Genomic DNA, 25,198 nt, shown 5'->3' with positions numbered 1-25,198 from the left:
TGCATATTCTCATTTCGGTAAGCGCCAGTTGAAAATGTTGGCTATTATTGAGAGGCATGTTCTGCTCTTTAGATATGTTTTAGTGTTTTCAATATATGCAGCTAATGGGCAGTGTTTGCTCAGAAGGTTACTCCTAGTTTACCTAATCCATAGAAAAGTTCATGTATTGCTAACAGGCAGTTTTTTTTCAGCAGTTAGTGAAAGCTACTTAATCAAAGTTTTACATAACACTTTTAAAAGCCATTATATAAGCTGTCTGAGTAGATACTCCAGTTCATTGTTCCACCTAATTTTTTAACATTTAATGCACTTGTCAAAATGTTTCTTTGCTAATATAGCTTGTTTTTGTACCCGGTATATAACTTAAGTTAGAGGTTTCATTTTTATACAGTATAAGTATTGTGATTTACATGAAAAGCTGCCTGTCATACTGTATGTACCAATAACATTTCCACCTCCCTTATTCTTATTGTTACAGTGGTACATTATTGGCTACACTGTTTTCTTTTCTGTGAAAATGTAATAACCCTTTGAGTTTCATATATTAGCACATGCACCTGTTTTGAGTTTAAAGGACCCCACAGCTGAAGGTAAGTGCAAATGCAAGCTAGAGCTATGAATGTTTTACTGTACACCAGGGTAAATTGTGACAGTAAAACTGACTTACAGTCAAAGTAGTTTTTAATGTAATCAGTCACAGAAAAGTAGTAATAATAGTACATGGTAAATACAGTACTTAGCAATATTTTTTTTTATTGCTAATAGGTAGCCACCTATTGTTTAAGACTTTAAATATTTTACAATTGTAAATGTTACTCCTTGTTAATAAAAACTCTCCTCTGGATAAATAAATCGTTTGAATTAACCTAAATGAATCCTCTGATCTGCCTGCAGATGTTCTGGTTAGACAGTAAGTGGGACAGTGGGACGAAGGCATTGAAATTAACATTCACTTTGCATTGATTCTACTTAAAGACAAAAGAGGATTGTGTACTGGTATCTCAAAAGGTGAGAGGTTTCCACAGTTCTTGTATATCATCTGCTGTAGTTTTCCTGTGAGACAATTAACTCAATTTGGGTTACAGATAACTTTTGCGAGAAATAGACATAAAAACCAGCGAGTACAAATTCTTAATAAAAGAAAATCCTACACAATTCCAGAGCAAGTTTTAATTTAGGATTTAAAATTCAACATTAAAAATGGTATTGCTGGAAGTTACATGCCTGCATTAATGCACATGGTTGTTGAACCAGTATGCAGTGTGCAGTTCTGAGTGAAATCATTAAGACAATTTGTAAGAATGTCTTCATTAGGAAATGGGCTCACCTAGACACTCATACACCTGCTCTCCAGAGTTCCTTGCATTACTTACTTGCTGTTTTGTGCTTCTTATGCTCAAGTGTTAAGAAATTGGATTTCTATTTCAAAATGGTTATGTTCTCCATCCCCAGATGCTCCACACAGGCTGCACTTCACGATAAACTTATTATTGCAGTCCGCTCTCATTCATTACATGCCTACCAATGAATCTATTTACAGCAGCCTCAAGGGTGGCTGTCTTCAAGGACTACACTGTGACTAAATGGATGAACCACTGCATTTTAGAATTGTGCCTTCTCTTGCAATGCCAATTTCCTTTTCTTGAGAAATGGACGGCCCTTTAAAATGGAAATGAAAATTAATGAAACCGCTTAAAAAAATGTGTACACTGCCCCATTACCACAACATTCCTATAGTACGGAGTAAGAACCATGAGTCTCCGGCCTTGTATGTATTAACAATGGCAGTGAAAACTGGTGATATTTGACATTCTTCTTTTACTTTGTCATCATAATACACATCACTATGTTATACAGCGTGAGGACAATTGGAAATAACAATATGTAATTGAAGAGTAAAATCCAATTTGACATTTGGTAGCATCGTGACAAACACTATCTTACTGTTGCAGAATTGTTTATTTCAAACCAAACCATATTATGAACTATTATTGATTTTAAAACATCAAAAACAGTTCTGTAGGGGGCTCCCTTGTGAAAACACTGCCCCTTGAAGTGCAGGGTGAGGAATGCATGGCTGGTTTCAGTCCTGTGTGTGCAGGGTTGCTGATCACACCTGTGGGACCATACTGTGCATCCAGTGATCACCTTATTGTACTTTAGCGACCCCTACTGGTCAGGTGCCCCACTAGGCCAGGTGGAATTTATTGGTGAGCTTCACTTTTGGTGTATTGTTTTCTTAAATTATTTCTCTTTTTTCTTTGTTTCTTTTTGTTTGTATCATAATGAGGTTTGTCAGTGCTTTTTGTGGTTTGTCACAAATTGTTATAATATATATGATTTGGTTGTATTCTGTTTGTAAAACCGTAGCAAGTGACATTTTGCATGAAAACTTTTATTTTGTGGTCCTGACATGACATCTGCACAAATTCAAATATATTGTACAATATTCATTATACAAACAAGAAAACGCATTTCAATATTTAAAAAAAAAAAAAAAAAAGTTAGTCAGAACACCACATACAAATACTATTTGTAGACGTTTATGTATTTAAAATGATTGCACGTTAAAAAAAAAAAAAAGTACAAATCAGCCAAAGCTAGCTTGTGGCTTCTACTCCATTGACAGTTGAACTCTTTGATATCCTGCTGAAGAAATTACTTTCCTGCTAAAACATTTCCAAAATATTCCTCTTTGAAACAACCTGCAAGATAAACAGAAGTAACAATTAACCTTTACAGAAAATAAAGGTTTCTTTAAAGAGTGCTATTCCTGACCCCCAATTACTAAGCTCTTAAACGAGACAGAAAATGTGCATTAACTAGCTTGATAAAATACATGTAGGGTAATACCACTTAGCTGCACTGAGAACTACCTGAATAGAATAAAATAATTTGCATTAAAAAAAACTCTGAAGCACATACAAGCTGAACCAGGAATTCTGTTTTAATAAAAACATGTTTTTTAAAATCTGAATTGAAAACAAAAAACAGAATGAACCACTTAGTCATCACTTTGAAAAGTGTTCTGCATGAAACCTCAGGAACAGGGCAGATGAAAGTCTGCCAGATCTACGGTCTGCTATTGAGAAACTGACTGCAAACGGGGAGATGCATCTTTTATATATTACACAATACTGTACATGTCAGAGATACCATCTGCTGAACAAACAATCCGTGAGTTATGTCCCAACATTGACAGCATAAACTAAATTGTGATAATATTACTGACTTACTTATTTTTATATTATGGTATATCAAATTATTATATTATACTATGGTTACCAGTTAATATATTATGCAATGTAGCCTACATATTCCTTAAGCTACAGTACACATCTGTTTCCATGCTACTTCGTGTGGCCAGTTTTCATAAGTATAAAAGGGCTTTACACTCTCAGATTTTCTTTTAATATGTACACTGCTGTGCTGATCTTTTACATTAATATGTGTGATGGTTTGTACAGTAGTGTGCACATTTATTAGAACACCTCAAGATTTGTCATTTCTAGCCTTTATATACCTTCCTGCATGAAAACTTCAATTTCCGCTCAGTAATCAGTGATATAGAAACGGTAGGCACTCATGTTTGAAAATGTTAGACCACTTTGTGCTTTAATTAGGCATCTTAAACAACTTCTAAAAAGTCTCATGTTGTGTTCCTTTTCATTTACTATTTTACAGTAAGTGAACTGCATGTGTGGTCATCAATTAAATTAGACAATCACTCATTTGTCTATTTTGACAATTTTTCCAAGATTCTCAGTTCCAGTGGTTTGATTTCATATGCTGCACAACAAATCAAAACAACAGAAGCAATGGGGTGTTCTAATAAATGTGCTCACTACTGTAGCTACACAACTTTGTACAATAGTTGGTAACAACTGAATTGATTTGTTACATAACACTGATGACTCAGAGAGGTTCTGCTTTTTGAAAGCTTGCAACTAACTATTTCCCATTAACTTCACTATTTGGACAGTTCACCTCCATAATTACATGTCTGGAAACAGCAACGAAAAGCACTTCAATCCTATGAACACTGCACCCCCAAAACATTTTAACCATGCAGTAAATGCTAGCTTTTTTTTACTGATCTCAGATTTTTGTATATAAATGTACATTGGTCTTCCTAAATGTTAATACAGTAGGACCCTTTGACATTGCTAACCATTAGATACTGCAGATGTAAAATGATTGGTGACCAAGTTCCCACTGAAAAAATCTGGGATGAATTAATTATACTGTGCTGATCGGAATCTGTACTATACTAAATAAACCTTGTTTGTCTTAGTTTCATATTTAATGAAAACCCAGCAATAATGCCATACATGCTACTAATAGAATTGTGATGGTTTCTATAGCTACTGCAATGTCCACACTGTTCGGGTTATAGCAGGATGAAGAGAGAGTACTGATTTGACAAATTTGCAAGCAACACACAAAACCCCCGGTCTCTTTATTTCAGTTTCCCCAGCCTGTATGAAGCACAGCACCTTTAAACCAGCAGACACACACCTTGTGGTATTTTATACAGGACATACTTACCTTTTTCCAGAAAGCTCTTTGTCTATTTCTTCAAGTGACTTTCCCTTGGTTTCAGGAAGCAAGAGGTAAATGAACACAACAGCAGCTACTGCGATCACTCCATACAACAGGAACGTCCAAGACAGACTCAATGCATCTACGGAACCAAACACAGACACACACACAAACATAGCGTATATTACATATAATACACACAGACAAACAGCTCTATATGCAAGGAGAGTCGGGATCCAACAGGATGCTCATCGATCACTAGAAACACTAAATAAAGAAAAGCAACTGATAAACTGAAAACTCACTGTCGAAACATTGTAGCTAATTATTAAAATAGTGCGTTTTCCGTTTATCAATTACTTTTTTCCTATATATATTTTGCTCACTCCATTATTACAAAAAATGTGACCAAGATTTGACATTATTTAACAATAGACTTTTTCAGTAACACGTCCAGTCACCTTTTTCAGTATTTTAAATATCATGTTTCCCTATTATCTTATTATCGGGTCTTCCTGTATTTGTATTTGCTATGTAATACTGCTACTTCATGATATTCATTCCAGGTTTGGATGGTATATTTATGCATGGGTATGAAAATAGCTTGATGAGTTCATAATATATATTTAAATACAAATATTCAAATTGAAAAAGGTTTGGTTTTCCCCAATCATGTCCAGTGACCACAATTTTACATACCGTTAACAGTTTTAACAACATTAGGAAAGACCGTAAAATGACAAAAACTCTTGTTAAAGGTACTGAAAAGGCTAAATTGGGCTTAGAATCCGAGAAGGTGGTTTATAACCGTACAGTAAACTTACCAATTACATCCAGGAAAGTTAACGTGACAATCAGATTGGCTGCCCAGTTAAAACAGTTGGTGAATGCAAATGCTCTCCCTCTTAATCCAGCAGGGAATATCTCACTCAATACTAACCAGGTCACTAGATCAGAACACAGAAAGAGAGAGAAAGCCATAGTTAGAAGGGACTGGTGCTGTTGAAGGTATCTGCAGTGCACTGTTTGGTGCTTGTGAAGTCTATCCATCTCTATCAAGGTCACCAAGGTTATTCTTCCCGGTGGAATTCTGCTTCAGAAGTCTTGGTTTTTGTACTTTTCTTTCACATGTTAATGTCAGAAAGGTCTTCATAATGTGCTTCATTTACATTCTGTAAGCATAACGGATCGGTATCAATGGTTGAATACTAAAAAATTAATTTTGATTCAGTTTGTGTTGTTTTGAGTGGAATGACTGATCTTATATAGTGCTCTATAATGCCCTAGTGCAGCAGCATAATGTGTAATTTTAAAAGAAAATTACCCCCTACAGAATGATCCCCAATTCCTTGTGCATTGCCACTTCCAAAACAGTGCCCACCCACCGATACCCCCTACACAGGGTAAAATCGATCTGAGAGCAACATGACTGGTTTCTGTGTCTGACTCACTACCTTGAGGTTCCAGAAATTCATGATATAATTAGTTTGGAGTGTTCAAATGTAATGCAGTGCACAGAAGACTGACTCATAAGGGCTACCTGCAGGCTTTATTGATTATAAAGCAAGTGTTTGGTCTGATTAAACAACAACACAGCTAACCGGATAATATAATCTTTAAGAAAAGCAAACACTTGCAGAATGTTTCCTTGATTCACTCCCAATACAAGGAAAAAGTTCCAGACCTGGTTAGATCAGTGTGACAAGAAGAGGTACTGCAGTGATTTGTCGTTATCTTTCGATTCATAAGCAGATTTTGCATGCTTGCTTGCCAGTTGTTGAAACACGATTTCAGCAATTTTGTGTAAGTCCTAACGTTTCTATCTTGCACGGGATTTTAGTTGAAAAGTTTTGCAAGCTTCTAGAATCTTACTGGGCATCTATCAGGCTTGTCAGTTTGCTTAAGGAGTAAAACACACCTAGATTTTGTTTGCTAATATTCTCTGAAGGTAAACACTGAACGCCCTGAAAGCTTATTAACCTGTTTTATTATAAACCTTTCATTGTTATATAAAACTGAAAGAAAACAGCAAAGCATGTTTCAAATGGTATCATAAATCCTTCCCTCTTTAAAGATCTATAGCCTGTTTACAAGGTTGTTAGACAGCCAAGCCCTGCAAGCTCTTAGCCATAAGAAATCAATAAGTTTGATTGGGATCATCTGTTTTCAATAAATTGAGGTTTATCGTGTTTGTTCCCCCCACAATAGGGCAAATATTAGCATTGTAAAGCATGTTTGCCATTAGATAACTACATTGCTATTTGCAAGCTGATTGGCTGGTGAACTTGTCTACGTGTACAGTATAACTGTGAATAGAATAGCTAGCTAAGGAATGTAAACTGTGAATAGTATAACTAGCTAGGGAATGTAAACTACCTAAGTGAAATACTTACTTGGTCCAAAGCCAACCGAATATGCACTTACAAATGCCATCATGCTTAACAAGGTGATCCAGTTTAATACCCCATGATCTCCAGCAATGCCATACTTCGGAGTTACAGGCTCTACTTGAGCTTCCAGCAGGGCAGACGGAGGCACAGCATGAGGCTGTGAGCCATCTGGAGACCCCAAACTCAAAGAACTGATATTCTCACCGCTGCTCATCCATTTAAAGCTGTTAATGCTCGGATTCATAATGGGATAAAAAGAAATATTTAAACTTGTGGGGTCACTGAGAGAAGTCTTTGAAGAAAGATTGCTTTTAAAATGATCAGCAGCATCGCAGGTCTTCTTGACATGAAGCAAAGCATGCTGGCTTAAAAGGCCAATAGCAGTCACCGACACTGACATCACAATGCATCCGCCAATCAGGAGCGCTCTCCGGCCAACTTTATCTGCACAGCTCATGGCAACCAACGTAGCCACAACCTTGACAATTCCAAGCCCAACGGAGGCCAAAACCGCTGAAGCAGTGCTTTGAAAACCCACTGAATGAAAGATAGTTGAAGCATAGAACAGCACGTTGGGTTGGCCAGTAAACTGCTGAAAAAGTACAAGACCCAACCCAATTAGTGTCCTGGTCCTCATGTTATCTTTAGTCTGAAAGAGATCCAAGAAGCTGTATTGTTTCCCAGTGTCCACAAGCGTTACAGGGTCCTCCGACTCTTCTACTCTAGTTAACTGCATGAGTCCGCTGTGGGCAGGTTCCTCCACTTTAACACTTTTGGGGGTCTCAGAACTGGGGGGTAGGAAGAGAATACAGATGAATTGAATTAAAGAAGGCGCGATAGCCAATCCAAACATGTATTTCCACCCGCCTGTGGTATCAGCAAAAACATAATTCAGGGAATAAGATGTGAGAATGCCAACCGTGATCCCAGCTTCATACAGAGACACCAGCATTCCTCTGCGCTGGGAGTTTACCATCTCCGAGACGAAAATGCAGCAGGACATGGAGGAAATGGACATGGCGAAGCCAACAGTGATCCGTCCAACTACTAAGGAAACAAGGGAGCCAGAAAATACAAGCGTCAAGCTGCCTCCCAGTACCAGCAGGTTACTGAACAGTATGGAATTCCTTCGGCCATAACTGTCAATAAGGACTCCACCAATCAGAGAGGCTGAAAGAGCTCCAAAGAGAAGGGCGCTCACAACAACTTCCTGTTGGAAACAGCCGAGGTGGAATTCCTTTTGCAGTTGAAGCAGAGCCCCCGAGATGATACCCAGTTCATACCCGAATACCAATCCGCCCAACACAGAAACCGTCGATGACAGAACCAGGACGGTACCACCTTAAAAAAACAAAACAAAAATAAAAACACAATTACTGACACCCTGCGGCTTCAGATATGACTCAGTCATTAGGCTGTCTGAACATATTACTACATCATTTGATATATCAATACAAAGAAATTAACACAAGGGCAACTGAACAGTCAACAATAAGTTTGTGAACAAATTAGAGAAAAAGTTTCTCAAAACTGCTGAAAACCATTCAGCGCATCATTATTCTTCTTTGGCTCTTTTACAGTGTAATTGTTTACAGTGTTTACATTGAGTGTGCCAATACATTATAAAAAAGGGCTCACATTATTATTTTCAGTTTTGATATAAGGTGTTCAGGAATACACTGCAACTGTGTTTATTAATTAGATATTGTTTTAGGTTTGTGGTCCTCAACCTAAATTGTCTAACAAGTACAGTATCCCTAGTTGTCTATAGGATATAAACCTTGTTATATCTGCATACCACTGTCATTGACTAACAAGGCCCCTCTTGGGTATTTTAGATATTTTTTACATAGAAATGTACTAAAGAGAATACAATACAGATTATCATAACCTTGGTTATCAAACTTTAATTATCTCCACCACTGTTTAGATGAATTGAGAGACTGTATTATCTGTATCAGCATTGTTTTTCAAAGCACATATTGAACAACTGCAGATATAGGGATTGTTTTGTGCACATCAGACTACCGTTTTAGATCTGCGTACAATTATTGCAATGTATCAGATGGTGAACAATTATATTTGTTTGCAACTCAGTTGTTTAATATGTACAGTACCATGTGCACTTTGCTAATTGTCCTTCAGCAAGAGATAGCCTACTGTGGTAAAGAAAAACAGCTCATTTTTTTCTGCACCAGTCTAGTCTGCTTGTACTGTGCTCATGGTGCATGATACCGTCTTGTAATCAAATTACATGCAAATTACAATGATTTCACTATCAACAGTAGAACAAGGACCATGAATTAAGAACAGCCAACTCTATAATAATTCCATGTTACTGTAACAAAAACAAAGCAAAAGGCTGCCCTAATAAAATAGTATTTTGCATAACCAACAAACACACGACTGTTTTATTAGTCAATTTAAAAGCAAAATATCCAGTGAAAATGACCTGTCACTGTATTGTTTGTTTGGTGTGTTTTTTTTGTTGTTGTATTTTAGTATTCAGCAAACTCAAGCCACTTACCCATGTTGCTCTGTGAGTTTGAGAACTAGGCCACTTTTAAAGCATTTTGAGTGAAGTCTTGAATGGAAATAGAGGTCAGTCTTGGTAGGCCTATAATAACATAATTGCAAAACACAACGTAATTAGTCTACAATTAATAATTTACTGATATTGCACTCCACGCGTGTGTGGACTTCTTGAATAGGAAAAGAAGATCAAAATCAATCTACAGAAATGAAAGTGCAAGGCGACTGTCAGATTAAAAAACAACAAAGGGTCTGTGAAAAAAAAATATTAATGAGAGATGTGCAACTATGGCAACCATCAATTGTTAATGCTTATAATTTAATGAGACCCTGTTATTTCCCACTAGAGGAACAAAACCGGCTTACAATCAAAGCTTAAAATTATATAAAAACGTGTGCTATAGAAAAAATGCTGTGTCCCTTCCAGGTTGTACAGTCTGGTTACCATAGCAATAGAGTATTCAGTTCCAGCATCATGCTGAAAACAGCACTGGAGTGTACTAAATATAGATGTGGATCTCGTCTGTTTCAACAGCGTTTTAAAACTACTTAATTTCACAGCCGCTGGGAAAGAAGTGGTGTATTTAATGTACCCCTCTGTCAAATATACATATAGATATTTGGGTAAATGTGTCTTTTTAGCAACAACAACATCTTTTTTATGCAGAAAAGGCAAATAAAACTGACAGCACGGATTACTATGTAATTGTATTTTATTTTATATGTCGGTGTTCTGATATGACAGAAAGGCTGTCAGTCGTACAATATACAGTCGCAGACAAGTCACGGCAATTTCTAGAAATCTATCAAATAATCTTTATATATAAAAAACATGATGAATTTCTTTGATTACAAACGCTTGTATTTAACTTATTTTCTTTAATTGTCTTATACGTCTACGACTATAATGGTAAACTCATGTCTTCTGAAGGGCGCCCAACACTCATGTAAGTTTCAACAGGTAGAGATGAATTAATGTGGACGGTTTGTTTATGTACAACAACGTTATTCACCATGTAGGTACACAATTGACTAAAAGTGCCCTTGTGGTTTTGAATGATCTATTCACAAAAATCATGGATTGGTATTATTTATTTATTTCAAGCCGCTAAAGGCCCAACAAACAACAGCCCATATGACATAACTGTTTTATTATATAGTTTTAATAACATAAATAAATAATTCAAATTAATATTGTGTAATCCACAAATAAATTACCTTTTGAAGGAATTAAAGCAAAGGTTTAGCGGTTTGTTTGTAAACAGTGACCAGTACCGGCAAAATCTGGGAACTGAGACAAAATTAGTGGGTTTCCTAGCGGTGCTGCACGGGTGTAGACTCAATTTGATTAATTAATTAACGTATGTAGTTAAGAATCGAATAACGGTATGATGTTACAGTGGAGTGTTTTCAAATCACATAACCGCTGCCATGATGTCTCCTAAAAGAAAATAAACAGTGAAAATGAACATTTCCCAACGCGGTACCAAAATATACTTCAAACTAAACAAAAGTAAAAAAAAAAAAAAAAAAAAAAAAAAAAAAAAAAAAAAAATGAATAGGATTTGTAAACAGTTACGATTGTGGGATATGAAATTGCATTTTATAAGAATGTACCGCACCTTTTTTGTATATCCCAGGACACCAGCTGTGTGTTGTTTATAAAAACGCGTAAAAATTCACTGCTAACTAGCTTACATGGTATTTTTTCATCTTGGACGTTATAAGTTTTTGTAACATAACTGAACAGACCTGAAGAGACCCCACTATCAGCTTATTATTTAAGACGCCAGGAAATTGCTCCAACGTGGCAGTACCCCATCAAAAAGTTCTTGCTTAGTAGTTCTCGAGTTCCATGTTCTATACTAATAAATACCCACCACAAGAGGGCTGACTTAAACTCTGGGGGGCGTGTTAGAAGTACATTTATGAAATATAGTATTAAGATTATATTTCACAAATGAATTGAAAAAAATACCGAACACTATATATATATTACTATTATTATTTAATTATATAGCAGACGCTTTTATCCAAAGCGACATACATAATTAAACTATATATATATATATATATATATATATATATATATATATATATATATATATATATATATATATAATTATATATATATATATATATATATATATATATATATATATATATATATATATATATATATAAACAAAAACTATATGTTACAGGCAATAAAATACAAAACAAACACATATATACAAAATAAACATAAATTATATACCGATTTGTAATATAATTTTTGGCTGACCATGATCAACTCCTGTTTGTGCACTACATTTTAGTGCATATCAGATATTTGTTTAGATTCACCAAATGTTGTATACAGTACTACTATCCTCATGAATATGCATTTGTAGTTACAGGTGCATTGTGCCATGCTGTATTTAAATTGGCAATTGATTCCCCTACGTACGGTCCAATTCTAAACATTGTGCACTGCACAAGACACGGATGAAACGCAACATTTCAACGCACTGACTGAACAGAATTGCGCATGCGCAACTTTACTCCCTACGCTGGTTGCGGAACATCTTGTTGTTGCTGATATTTAAGAATCCACGTTACGTTTTCACGCGTGGAAAGTAAAACAAAAAAAACTGTAACAAAAGATGGATATCAAAAAAGAGAACAGCTCGACCCGGCAGTTCCTCAGCGGGATGGAGTTGCTAAAACAGGGGGCCGAAGCTCGGGTTTACCGGGGGCAGTTCCTGGGGAAAGCGGCGGTCATGAAGGAGAGGTTCCCCAGGCGATACAGACACCCGACCCTGGATGAAAAACTCACACACCGTAGGACGGCCCAGGAGGTCCGCTCCATACTCCGGTGCAGGAAAGCAGGTCCGTTCAGACGACTCAGTAGGGAAAGCATTGTAAAGCGGCAAACAGACTTTGCCAACTTAAAAAGTAACGCATCAAAAACAAAATGTACCCGTATACACTTAGTTATAGGAGTTGGGCCGCGGTCTTTTGTGTTTTTATTTTTTGCCTGATTTCACAGACCCAGTGACATTTCATCATGCAGTTAAAACATTCAAAATATAATACAGTAACAAAGCGAAATCACATTAGAAAACCAATTCAAACAACTGATAATGTTCTCGCAAGTGTCTTTTGTTTACAATTCTTTTCATTGACTGGACACTTGAAAACGTGTTATTTTTTCCTAGTAACGTGACGCTGTTCTACGGAACCCCTAAAGGGACATGGTAAAATCAAAATCCACGCGAATAGTGCGTACTTAATTTGTAAGAGATTGTGGTAGCCTGGTTTTATTTTCTCTTATTTTGTAATTTCTCTTTCTGTCTTTGCAATACTGTCATTTTGGTAGATGAGATGAATTTTGCGTTGCAGTTGCACCCACTTTCTGAGAGCAAAAGCAGGATCGGGCTCGATCGTCAATGTGTCGGTCGCAATAATAATGGGATAATTCATGATAAATCAAGATAATAATTAAATCGCGAATCCTGAATCATGACTCGGATTATTCCATTATCTTTTGCTTTTGTAACCGGATTAAATGATCCAGACAGTAAGAGGATACAATAAACACTATTAGCATGTCTAAAACCACACCAGTTTTGCAGTGTTGTTAAGCCAACAACGCGGTGTTAGTCAGCAAGATATTAACTCGTGGGCACGAGATAGTATCTGGTGAGCAGGAGCTATTTTATAATTTATTTTATTTTATTTTTTTAATGTTATTATTATTTCAATAGGCTCATCAAGTTGATATATCACTTATTAACACCAGATCACCAGCAACAGAGCGCGAGCTAATAACTCACTGACGTGGAGTAAGACCCCACAACAAACAACATAGAACTTCAGAGAACTCTGGCAGGAAAAATGTGCTCACCAGATTACAAAAAATACTGCATGTAGCATTAAACCACACATGACAACTAATGGAATTGTATTGAACAAGGTTGCAAAACCCCTTTTCAAAAAGCCAGCTGTGGTGTTTGACAGCATGCTTTCAGAAATATGAAGGTCGTTTTGTAAACGGTTTGCTTGGCTGTTTCACAGCTACAGTATGTCCAGCGCCTGTAGTACAGTACTCTGAAGAGCTTCAATTGTGATCTGAAACCTTCACTCCGAACATTCTGCCCTTGCAAGTCGAGCCACTTGTCTAGCTGATCAGCCCATGGAATGGAATAATTTTTATGTCTGAGTGCATGAAGATTGGACCATTAACCAAACAGACACAGATTATTGTACTTTATGACAGTAGTCATCCAAACTACATAAACAACTTTTGTTAACTTGTAGTAATATATTTTTTTGGTATGCACATATTTATAGATTTAGCTAGTCTTACATTTGTGTTAAACATTTGGTTTTAATATTCTGTATGTGTGCCCTTTTTCATTGCAGGTATCGCTGCTCCTGTAGTTTATTTTGTTGACTATACAACACACTGCATTTTTCTTGAAGAAATTGCAGGATCTGTTACAGTCCGTGACTACATCCACTCTACATCTAAAACAGACACGGAAAAACTTCATAGCTTAGCCGAGAGGATGGGGCAGATCCTGGCAAAGATGCATGAAGAAGACGTCATCCACGGGGATCTCACAACATCCAACATGCTTTTGAGGACTGCTATGGAGGGTGGCAGTTTGGATCTGGTGCTTATTGACTTTGGACTAAGTTACATCTCAGCTTTGCCTGAGGATAAAGGAGTGGACCTTTACGTTCTGGAAAAGGCATTCCTTAGCACCCACCCAAACACAGAGTCAGTGTTTGAAACCTTACTTAAAAGCTACACAGTCTCATCAAAGAAGTCTGCACCTGTGATTAAAAAACTGGATGAAGTGAGACTGAGAGGAAGGAAAAGATCAATGGTGGGCTGAATAAGATTCAAAGACTGGTGTTACTAATGGTTTGAAAAAGTTGTGACCTGATCAGAAACGGAGACAGCTGGGATGAGATTTAGGAGCACTGTTTATATTGTGAACCTTGTCTTTGACAATAAAAAAAAAAAATACATTTTATTTTGTGTGTTTGTTGTTCCTGCTGTTTTTCTTGGAATATTGAGGGTGATTAAATTAAATTGCATCTTAAGGCAGTAGTTGCTTTGTGCAACTTTTATAGCAGTAACATGGGTGTGTCTTTATACAGCATAGTACATTCAACTGTCTTACACAACATGTTCCATTCAACTTGATCCTGTATCCTGGATACCAGCAATGAGACTTGATATGAGTAGGGGATCATCTTTAAACTCTAGAATGATAAAAGTCCATGTTGATTATATAGGAATTCTGTTTGGACCAGGATTTAAGCACTGTTTCATTTGGATGGAATGTATTGCCATGTATCACACCTTAGCCAACATTTGAGCACCATGTCTTATGCAACTGGTCAACTAAAACCAATCTTATCTCGTAGAAATAAAATTGATAAAGTAAAGGTGTATACAAAACATGTTTTCTTTTAAAAGAGACAATGCAAATGCACTTGTTTGAATATTTCTCTGTTTTCGAAAATGTAAGGTTCTATTTTCCACTGTCATCACCGAGAACACTCGCTGGTAACATTTAAAATAATTTCATCCTTTCACACAATAATGTTGCCAATTACAGAAAAAAATATGCAGTTTTTGCGAAATTTGTCTGTCTGCAAACTGGTTATGTGACACAGGTAGCACTGAGGAGGGCTTAAAAGCCTTCCTTATAATAATTTTTTTTTTTTGGCACAATTGCACTGACCCTTTTTTTTCTTCCAATTTTATAGAGCTTAGTGGACATTGTAATTATTTCAGTCAGCACACAACTCCAAATAAGTATTTTCACCAGATAGAAGTTGAATTACACACATTTCGTGACTAAATGAAATGAAGAAACACCTATGAGTTCAGGCAAACGTAGTTAGAATGGGTCGTTGAACTCATTTTTCCAACCTATTTTTCAATATGTTGCTGTCTAGTTTACCAATTAATCCACAATACAATAGATTTTTTTTAAAGCATATGTCCACGCATGTCTTTCAAATTATTATTTTTCTAGAAGAGTATCTGCTTTGATTCTAAAGCAAAGCAGACACAGCTAGTTCAAGTGCCACGAGAGTGATCATGTGATCGTGGAAAAATTGTCACAATCAAAGCATCCTAACCTTCGGTTGCCATGGAGTTTGTTTTTTTTTTAATGCAGCTTGTGCTCTGTAGGGCCTATCTATTTGCAGGTTTTGATGTAGCTCCACCGTGACTGATATTCCGTTACAAATTAGCAAAACACATTTAATAGCATTTCATACTAAATGAAATGTAAGAGGTGTTGTGTAATTGAATTTCTTTTTTTGTATCATGAATACATGTGCTACTGAAATGGAAGTAGGCGGTGCTTGTGCTGTGGTGTAACGGATGGCGTCGCACGCGCTGGTGTAGAAAATCAGTGAAGTTGTGAGTTCGAATCCCGTGGTAGGAAAAGTTTATCGAAGCAAGTTGTCCAAACACAACGGGCTTGTTCAGTGCCTGCCGTGCATTTACACGCTTGCTAGAGTATTTGTGGAATGTGTGCCGCGCTTCTAATAATAGAGCTGCGGTCCCGGATTCCAGAAACATTTTAAATAAATACATAACTTTTAAATGTAAAATGATCTCTTCTGTTAAATACAATTTTAAAAATAACACCGTTTTGGCGCAACATTTATTATTATTATTATTATTATTATTATTATTATTATTATTATTATTGTGCTTTAGTTTCTTACTGATCTATAAGTACCGGGACGTCATCTATAACACCCTATTTCTAGTCGTAGTAGTAGTTGCCAGAGTATAGCTATTTAACTTATACTAGTTGTATAACATGCAGTCGTTGGTTAGCTGGGTGAAGATGATTTGTCTACAGCTAATATCTACAAACAACCTGGACTGCCCGTAGTTGGGCTTGATTTAAATATGCGGTTGCCAGAACAAAAGTTCCCTGAAATATTCTTAGTGTTTCATGAGTTTAAAGCTTCTTAGTATTCTTAGTGTTTCATGAGTTTAAAGGGAGGGGAGGGGAGGGGAGGGGGGGGGGGGAGGGGAGGGGGGGGATGTAGTAAATAGAAATCAATGCATATTGCTGTGTAAAATTGAACATGGTTGTGGGACACTGCAGCTTTAAGAGTACCCTTATGGCCAAGAGTGTGACTGGAACTGCAAGGGGGGGTGTCATACAGTATCTAAGCCTACTGAACTGTATGAGTAAGACGTTAATACTTTCACTTCCTTCGCAACCCAAAGAATTGCAGAACGAGAACATTTTTTCTGCATGGCAAAGGCTTAATTCAGTTACTATACATAGGCCTGCAATTCATAGTCTATGGAGGTATGGGGATTTTAATTTATATTTTTGCATGGATCTCTGTTTCATATACTTTGCGTGGCAAAGTCACGACATCAAAGGTACAAAGGTCAAGCTTTACAAATGTACTGTAGATTGTAACTAGTTTGAAATGATTTTGTTTGAAAGGTTTGTGGTAAGTCTTTTTATGTGCATATTGGGGTCAATTCAATTGATCTTCGAAATGCTGGGCATAAAATAAATGCTATTCAAATCAGTGAAAAGAAAATACTACATGGAAATAAACTGTGCAGTGAGTTATAATGAGAGTCCTTTTGAAACTATTTCAAGGTCTGTTAAAACTGCTTTCTTTTCCAATCCTGTTTTAACTTTATAGCTAACCCTAACACTTTTCCCCTTGACCCTACTTTGCAGTTTTTTGCAATTATATACCTCTAAACTAAAGGCTGTGGATATTTTTCTTAACACTGAATGGTAGTTGCGCACGGCTGTCAAGAGCTCTCAAAAAGGGTTCCATTTGTTTTAGTATCTGTACAAAAAACAAAAACTCCTCAAAAAACACCAGAACGCTGTCATGGTGTTGCAGAGCTAATGGGCGTATAGGACAGAATGGATTTTAAAAAAAATATGCTGTGAAAACTGCACTGTAACCCAAGAAGCTCAACGTATTTAGTTTAAACTATAGATTAGAGCTACCAGCCAGGCTCATTTGAAGTATTCATATGTAAGGCTGCAAATGGTTCTGTTTGAAATGATCTAAACAGTGGTGATTTTAAATCTTTCCACCCTTTAGCTCCATATCCTACTGGTAACCCCCGGTGATAGCAAAATGCAGTGAAAAGTATTCTGGAAGGAGTTGTGAAAGTGAATATCTTTTTGGATCTGCCAGTGTCTTAGATTAATACTATAGTCCCCACTGTGTTGTTTGACCCTGAAGGCACACTGAAGCTGACGAGCAGTACCTTCCCAGTGCATAGCCTGGCTGGATCAGATGTTGAGTTAACCTGCATGTTTTCAAGCTCCCTGACTCCTCAGCTGACAGACATAGCAGTGGAATGGAAAGCAGACACTCGGGATGGGCAGATGATGGTGTACTCCTTTGATGGGAAGAAAGAAGTATACAATCGAAACGGGTCTGAAGTAAGTCAGAGGAGACTCGTTCTGGGAGACGCATCATTACATTTAAGAAACGTGACAGTTGGCGACGAGGGACTCTATACCTGTACAGTCTTGATAACTCCAGAAATGGCGTTTGGCACAACTCAGCTGGATGTGTCAGGTAATGCAAATCAAACAGTATATATATATGGGCTTGATATACAGGATAAGGGTTACAAGAAACCTTCTTACCTCTGTAGCTACCTGAATGCTCCAACTGATAATTGCAGCAATAGGTGGTCATAAATTGCATGGCTTGGAAATAAGTGTCATGCATGAATTGCTGCATCAAGTTCAGGGGTTGGACACATAATTAGAAACATTAGAAGCCATTTACAAAAATGCCTTTGAATTAAGAATGCAATTAGTACAGTAGCCTATTTGTCAAGCACAACATAGTTTGTAATAACTATCTCACATTTATATTGGGATAACTGCATTGAAGAGTTAATAGTGTTTATAAGATTCGCTGTTACAGCTTTCAAGGCTTCAAACATCTCAGGTTTCAGTAAAATAATTCAAAACACTGGTGTTTGTATTTAAATGCAGCCAGTTCAGATTTTCTGCTCTTATTGATAAGTGAGCTTTAGCTCTTCTAAGTTGATCTTTAGTAAACTCAGAGTGATATATTGTTAGTATAGTTCAGTGTAGGATTTATATATATATATACTCTTGCTCTCTTGATTACTCTGAAAGGACGGGTGAATTTCATGGTTTATTTCAGCATCGTTGCAGGTCCACCCCACAATGCTGCGCCTGTACCCTGGTGGAGATGACTACTTTCAAGACATTAATGCATTTCTCGTTTGAGAATTGTGCGTGAATGGTTTGAGAAGCATGGCAATGAATTGAGCATGTCTGGGATGAACTTGAGCAGTGTTCCTAATAAAGTGACCAGGCAGTGTGTAAAAAGAAAAACCTTGTACTTTTTTTTTTTTTTTCTCAACAGTCCAGCCTTCCGTAACTTTGCTGCCTGAACTTCCAACCATTACAGTCGGGGAAGAGAGGACGCTGTTGTGTGAAATAAACAGGTTTTACCCAAAGCCAATAGATGTTGTGTGGTTCATTAAGAAAGACTTCAACCCAGAGCAAGAAGCTGTCTCGCGAGACATCTGTACAGGAATCCCGCTTCCAAATGGAGATGAGACATTCAGTGTTCAAAGCCGTATCACACTGTGGGCTACTGCTAAAGAAAGCGATGCTGTGTACACCTGTCAAGTAAGGCATAAGTCTTACAAAACGGCTTTCAGAACAAATACCACATTAACAGTCATAGATACGCCAGTTCTGTTTTATTTTTTTAGAGATAACAATCATTTATCAGTACATTCAATCATAAAATCACAAAACTAGTGCCAGCAATTTTAAAAAAAAACCTAAAACTATACAAAAACATATTTAAAAAAGGGCAAATGCATACATTTATTGTGACTCATGCATTTTTAATTGTGCACACTTGTGTAAATTGATTGTCATGTTTATTTTTTGTTGCAGTCGCATTACATAAAAGCTGTATCTCCCTGCTGCAAGTTAGTTTCAGTTGAAACAGGAAAGTTAACTTGTACATCAATTCATTGCCAATGTGACCTGCTTATTTACCAGAACCAGAACCTGCTTACAGAAGTCCCACAGTGATAGCGGGGACTGCTGCCGCTAGTATCCTTGTCACTGTAGCTGTGCTGGGAGCTGTGTTTATACATTTCAAATATCTACAGAAAGGTAAGCCGGACTATTCATGCCATTACAATTGCTATACATTTATCTATAAATATCCCATAGGTAAATACACAGAAACAATATTGTGAAATCATTTTTAACTATTGAGTAACATTTTAAACTGTAGGGATTTGTCAAAGATGAAGAAAGATGTTTAAAGTTTGATTATGACTCATTCTCGTATAGATTGGTCATGACATTCGTTATTTGTGTTATAAAAGTCTTATTCTTTTCTAAACTGAATGTCAAGGCAAAGCGTATTCTTGGGAATACAATATTTTCCAAAGTAGTGAAAACATATTTTATATAATACAATGTCTGTATATGTTGTTGTCACAAAGACGGCCAGAGTGGGTGGCGTCAGACCAGAAAGGAATACACAGAGATGGTGGTTGTGATGAGCTGAGTGCAATGGCTGCACTCAGCGTTTATTAACAAAATAAAAAGGATTAACAGTACAAAAACAGGACACGGCACTGGTAGCCAAAAGAAACATATAAACAAAACGGACTAAACACTTAACAAACGGTGCACGGAGACAAACAAACACGGTGAGTACAAACAACTATTATATTTACGATCTTTTCGCTTTTTAACTCTCCTTCTCCACACCCGTTCTCCACTCCCGAACACCTAACCACGAGTGACTAAACGTGCATCTATTTATACTGTTTGTGCTGGGATTCAATTACTAATTAATTATTCACTTGAATCCCAGCACGTGAATTCATTACGTGCAACCCCGTGCTCACATATTACATTTAACCAGCACGTGAAGTGATTTGTGCTCTCCTCGTGCCTAAATACAAATCTACACTTTTTAAATACACGTGAAACACAGACCCGTTTATATCCCGTGTACCAATGACTATACACCAACATTTACACACGCAACATACAACACATAACACACAAATGCACACAGGGGCGGGGCGCATTGCCACATATACCCCCCCTTGTGCGCAGCACACATGGCCTCAACGGCCACCTCCCCCCTTAAAAATCCAGCAGTCCAGGACAAAGTCTCGGGCTGGGAAGGGAGGCTTCAGTGGGCCCATGGCTGGCCATGCTGTCAGCACCCCTGCCGGTAGTGGCACAGCTGACAGCCTGTTGGTCCACTCCTGCAGCGAAACTGCTGCTGGGGAAAGTGGTCTCCTGACCTCTCCCCCTGTCTTTGTAGCCGGTAGCTCCCTTTGGTGGGGCTCCGACCACAGTACTGCCGGCAGTGAAGAAGCTGCAGTGGGAGCAGGTCTCCGGACCTCCCCCACGATCTCCGGCAGCGAAACTGCTGCAGTGGGAGCAGGTCTCCGGACCTCCCTCACGATCTCCGGCAGCGAAACTGCTGCAGTGGGAGCAGGTCTCCGGACCTCCCCCACGATCTCCGGCAGCGAAACTGCTGCAGTGGGAGCAGGTCTCCGGACCTCCCCCACGATCTCCGGCAGCGAAACTGCTGCTGGGGTTGGTGGTCTCCAGACCTCCTCCCCCTTCTTCGTGGCCGACAGCTCCCCTTTCTGGGGCTCCGGCCACCGTACTCCCCGTGGTGGAGGTATGGGAAGCAGAGACAGCTCCTGCTGTTCTGCTTCTGGCAGTGGCAGAGGCAGAGGCAGCTCCTCTGCTCCTGGAAGTGGCAGAGGCAGCTCCTGCTCCTCTGCTCCTGGAAGTGGCAGAGGCAGCTCCTGCTCCTTTGCTCCTGCCGGTGTAGGTGGCGGAGGCAGAGGCAGCTCCGGCTGCTCTGCTCCTGCCGATGTAGGTGGCGGAGGCAGAGGCAGCTCCTGCTCCTCTGCTCCTGGAAGTGGCAGAGGCAGCTCCTGCTGCTCTGCTCCTGGAAGTGGCAGAGGCAGCTCCTGCTCCTCTGCTCCTGGAAGTGGCAGAGGCAGCTCCTGCTCCTTTGCTCCTGCCGGTGTAGGTGGCGGAGGCAGAGGCAGCTCCGGCTGCTCTGCTCCTGCCGATGTAGGTGGCGGAGGCAGAGGCAGCTCCTGCTCCTCTGCTCCTGGAAGTGGCAGAGGCAGCTCCTGCTGCTCTGCTCCTGGAAGTGGCAGAGGCAGCTCCTGCTGCTCTGCTCCTTCCGGTGGAGGTGGCGGAGGCAGAGGCAGCTCCGGCTGCTCTGCTCCTGCCGGTGAAGGTGGGAGCAGCGTGTAGTCTCCTGCCGATGGAGGTGGGAGCAGCGTGTAGTCTCCCCCTTTTTCAGGGGACTGGTGCTGCTCTGCCTCTCTTGCAGCGGACTGGTGCGGCTCTGCTTCTGAAGGGGAAACCAGCAGGCATTCTTCCTCTGCTGGTTGTGCTGGGGAAACCAGCAGGCATTCTTCCTCTGCTGGTTGGGCTGGGGAAACCAGCAGGCATTCTTCCTCTGCTGGTTGGGCTGGGGAAACCAGCAGGCATTCTTCCTCTGCTGGTTAGGCTGGGGAAACCAGCAGGCATTCTTCCTCTGCTGGTTGTGCTGGGGAAACCAGCAGGCATTCTACCTCTGCTGGTTGTGCTGGGGAAACCAGCAGGCATTCTACCTCTGCTGGTTGTGATGGGGAAACCAGCAGGCATTCTTGCTCTGCTGGTGAAGGTGGGAACAGCTGCCTCTCAGGCTTCGGATTCCCGCGGTCCCCCCGTCTGGGCGCTGGACGCTCGCGGTCCCCCCCGTCTGGGCGCTGGATGCTCGCGGTCCCCCCGTCTGGGCGCTGGTTCCTCCTCTTCATACTGGGTGGGGCATATGGCTAACGTGTGCCCATAAGCCCCACAGCCAGGGCATAACTCTGCTGCGAGGTTCTTTAAAAAAACCTCCCAGCCATCATCCCCGACCTCCTCCCTTTTGGGCTGTGGACGCCCCGACTCCTCCCTTTTGGGCTGTGGACACTCGGGTTCCCCCCACTCAGGCGTAGGACGTTCGGGTTCCTCCCACTCAGGCGTAGGACGTTCGGGTTCCTCCCACTCAGGCGTAGGACGCTCAGGCTCCTCCCACTCAGGCGTAGGACGCTCAGGCTCCTCCCACTCGGGCTGTGGACGCTCAGGCTCCTCCCACTCGGGCTGTGGACGCTCAGGCTCCTCCCACTCGGGCTGTGGACGCTCAGGCTCCTCCCACTCGGGCTGTGGACGCTCAGGCTCCTCCCACTCGGGCTGTGGACGCTCAGGCTCCTCCCACTCGGGCTGTGGACGCTCAGGCTCCTCCCACTCGGGCTGTGGACGCTCAGGCTCCTCCCGCTCAGGTACTGGAGAGGGCAGCGACTGCTCCTCTCCCTCTTGCTCACTGGACGGCATCCCTCCCATGTCTGCAGCTAGGTAACCCAGCACCACCATGGTGAGGTCACGAACGGATCCCGGGTTGTGCTGTTGCTCCCAGTCCTCCCATCGTTTCCCATCTCGCATCTGCAGTGCGTGAATAACCCAGGGGAGGTCACTGGCGAAGTTCCCCTCGGGGTGCACCAGCCAGTCCCATATTTCCCGGGACGGTGGGGAACCCGGTGGCAGTGGGGGTAGAGGGGTGGCTACTGCCCCGTTGTGGCTGTCCTCCTCCCAGCCCGGCATGCAGGATGAGGGCTGCAGCTGTTGTTGCTGCTGCTGCTTCTGCTGCTTCCTGCAGCTTCCCATCCTCGCTTTACTATTTTTTTTTTTTTTTTTTCACAAAACCCCCTCTCCTGGTCTGGTAGTATCCCACGATGACACCACGTGTCACAAAGACGGCCAGAGTGGGTGGCGTCAGACCAGAAAGGAATACACAGAGACGGTGGTTGTGATGAGCTGAGTGCAATGGCTGCACTCAGCGTTTATTAACAAAATAAAAAGGTTTAACAGTACAAAAACAGGACACGGCACTGGTAGCCAAAAGAAACATATAAACAAAACGGACTAAACACTTAACAAACGGTGCACGGAGACAAACAAACACGGTGAGTACAAACAACTATTATATTTACGATCTTTTCGCTTTTTAACTCTCCTTCTCCACACCCGTTCTCCACTCCCGAACACCTAACCACGAGTGACTAAACGTGCATCTATTTATACTGTTTGTGCTGGGATTCAATTACTAATTAATTACTCACTTGAATCCCAGCACGTGAATTCATTACGTGAAACCCCGTGCTCACATATTACATTTAACCAGCACGTGAAGTGATTTGTGCTCTCCTCGTGCCTAAATACAAATCTACACTTTTTAAATACACGTGAAACACAGACCCGTTTATATCCCGTGTACCAATGACAATACACCAACATTTACACACGCAACATACAACACATAACACACAAATGCACACAGGGGCGGGGCGCATTGCCACAGTTGTATATATAACAAGTATGTCAGTTACTATGTACATCCCACCCACCACAGCTACACATTCAAAATAAGTGCTATCGGTGTGATAAATCATGTATTAAGTAGCTTATGATATGAAATGGCAATACAAAGTTTCCTTAATAGGGATCCCCAGGATAATGTGACATATGTATGAACGGATGTACAGTACACCTTTATGTGTCTCCTAGATTGTAGTTATGCTCAATTTTATGTTACACCAAAATTAGATCAGCGATTCTCAAGAAACTTGTAGAGATGTTAGCGTGAAATGCAGACGGACGGGCTGCTTATGAATTTTTATCAGTTCCTCCCAAGGTCTCTGAAATTCTAGTCTCTGAAATGATATTCGGGAATGAGACAGTTACACTGATCTGCAACATCAGCGCGTTCAGACCTAAACAAGTCCAAGTGAAGTGGTTACGACTGTCCAACCAGTCTCTGCAAGAGAAGGAACACTGCAGCAGCTCAGAACGCATTCCTTTACAAGAGGCTGGTGAAGATTTAAGTGACATGGCAGTGAATAAACCCTTAAAGCACGGGAGACTGTACAGCACTGTGTCCTGCCTCCGTATTGTCCCAACACTAGATGACGATAACAGAGAATACCGATGCAGAGTGCTGCATGGAAAGAGTAAACCAGTCATTAAAAGCACAACTCTTAGGGTGAAAGGTGATGTTTTTTTATGTCCTTTTAATATTCATTTTCTGGTGACTTTTTAAAAATAAGCTTAAAGCACCCCTGTGGCTTCAATATAGTCCTTGTGTCTAATCTCCAAGTACACCTGGTACACTAGAGTGTAACCATTAATCTGCCTCCCTGCAACATGCTGCCCCTAGTGGATGTAAGAAATATAGCAGTAGGTATTTGTTCCATCCATTTGGGCCATTTTAGGATTTGTATAGGGTTAGATCAATGAGGTTTCTGTGCTCAAATTATTATTATTATTATTTCATAATCTTTCTTCTTACTCCTTAGTTTGACCATCCTATTGCCAAATAACTAGTTTGCCTCACATTCCTGAACCAGGAAAACAATTGGTTCTGTGCTGCCGAACAGAGCAGTTTTACCCCCGAGCCATTACTTTGAAGTGGTTCCGTGATGAGCTCCTGGTGGAGCAGTTCACTCAGTTTGGTTCCTTCCAGGACAGAGGCAGACTCTACAGTGTTTGGAATCAAATAGAGCTGACCGTTTCAAAGAATGACCACAAAGTTGTCTACACCTGTCGAGTATACCATGAAAGCTTTACTGG

General features: G+C 40.0%; 3 protein-coding genes across 4 annotated transcripts; 2 read left to right on the top strand and 1 right to left on the bottom strand.

Annotated features, from left to right (window-relative positions):
- Positions 1–1,434: 1,434 nt before the first annotated feature.
- On the bottom strand, positions 1,435–11,324 carry LOC117424871 (solute carrier family 2, facilitated glucose transporter member 10-like). Of its 2 annotated transcripts, none has more exons than XM_034041574.2 (6): positions 11,217–11,324; positions 9,460–9,549; positions 6,936–8,273; positions 5,367–5,489; positions 4,549–4,684; positions 1,435–2,705 (listed from the first exon to the last, which is right to left on the bottom strand). In XM_034041574.2, exons 2-6 carry the CDS (start codon positions 9,461–9,463, stop codon positions 2,615–2,617), a joined length of 1,692 nt encoding a protein of 563 aa, XP_033897465.1. In that variant the 5' UTR covers positions 9,464–9,549; positions 11,217–11,324; the 3' UTR covers positions 1,435–2,614. The 2 variants fall into 2 exon arrangements, with proteins under 2 accessions (XP_033897465.1, XP_058847121.1); XM_058991138.1 differs by having other exon boundaries at positions 11,087–11,318.
- A 596-nt stretch (positions 11,325–11,920) lies between these two features.
- Positions 11,921–14,491, top strand: LOC117424470 (EKC/KEOPS complex subunit TP53RK-like). Its single transcript, XM_034040829.3, has 2 exons — positions 11,921–12,335; positions 13,872–14,491. The coding sequence occupies exons 1-2, from the start codon at positions 12,110–12,112 to the stop codon at positions 14,348–14,350; spliced, it is 705 nt and encodes a 234-aa protein (XP_033896720.2). The 5' UTR covers positions 11,921–12,109; the 3' UTR covers positions 14,351–14,491.
- Positions 14,492–16,728: 2,237 nt separating this feature from the next.
- LOC117963951 (CXADR-like membrane protein) lies at positions 16,729–19,451 on the top strand. Its single transcript, XM_058992165.1, has 4 exons — positions 16,729–16,810; positions 17,724–18,065; positions 18,894–19,233; positions 19,439–19,451. Exons 2-4 carry the CDS (start codon positions 17,795–17,797, stop codon positions 19,449–19,451), a joined length of 624 nt encoding a protein of 207 aa, XP_058848148.1. The 5' UTR covers positions 16,729–16,810; positions 17,724–17,794.
- The last annotated feature ends 5,747 nt before the right edge of the window (positions 19,452–25,198 follow it).

This window comes from Acipenser ruthenus, chromosome 18 (genome assembly GCF_902713425.1).
Source record: "Acipenser ruthenus chromosome 18, fAciRut3.2 maternal haplotype, whole genome shotgun sequence".
Classification (NCBI taxonomy): Eukaryota; Metazoa; Chordata; class Actinopteri; order Acipenseriformes; family Acipenseridae; genus Acipenser; species Acipenser ruthenus.
This window is presented reverse-complemented; position numbering and strand designations above follow the sequence as displayed.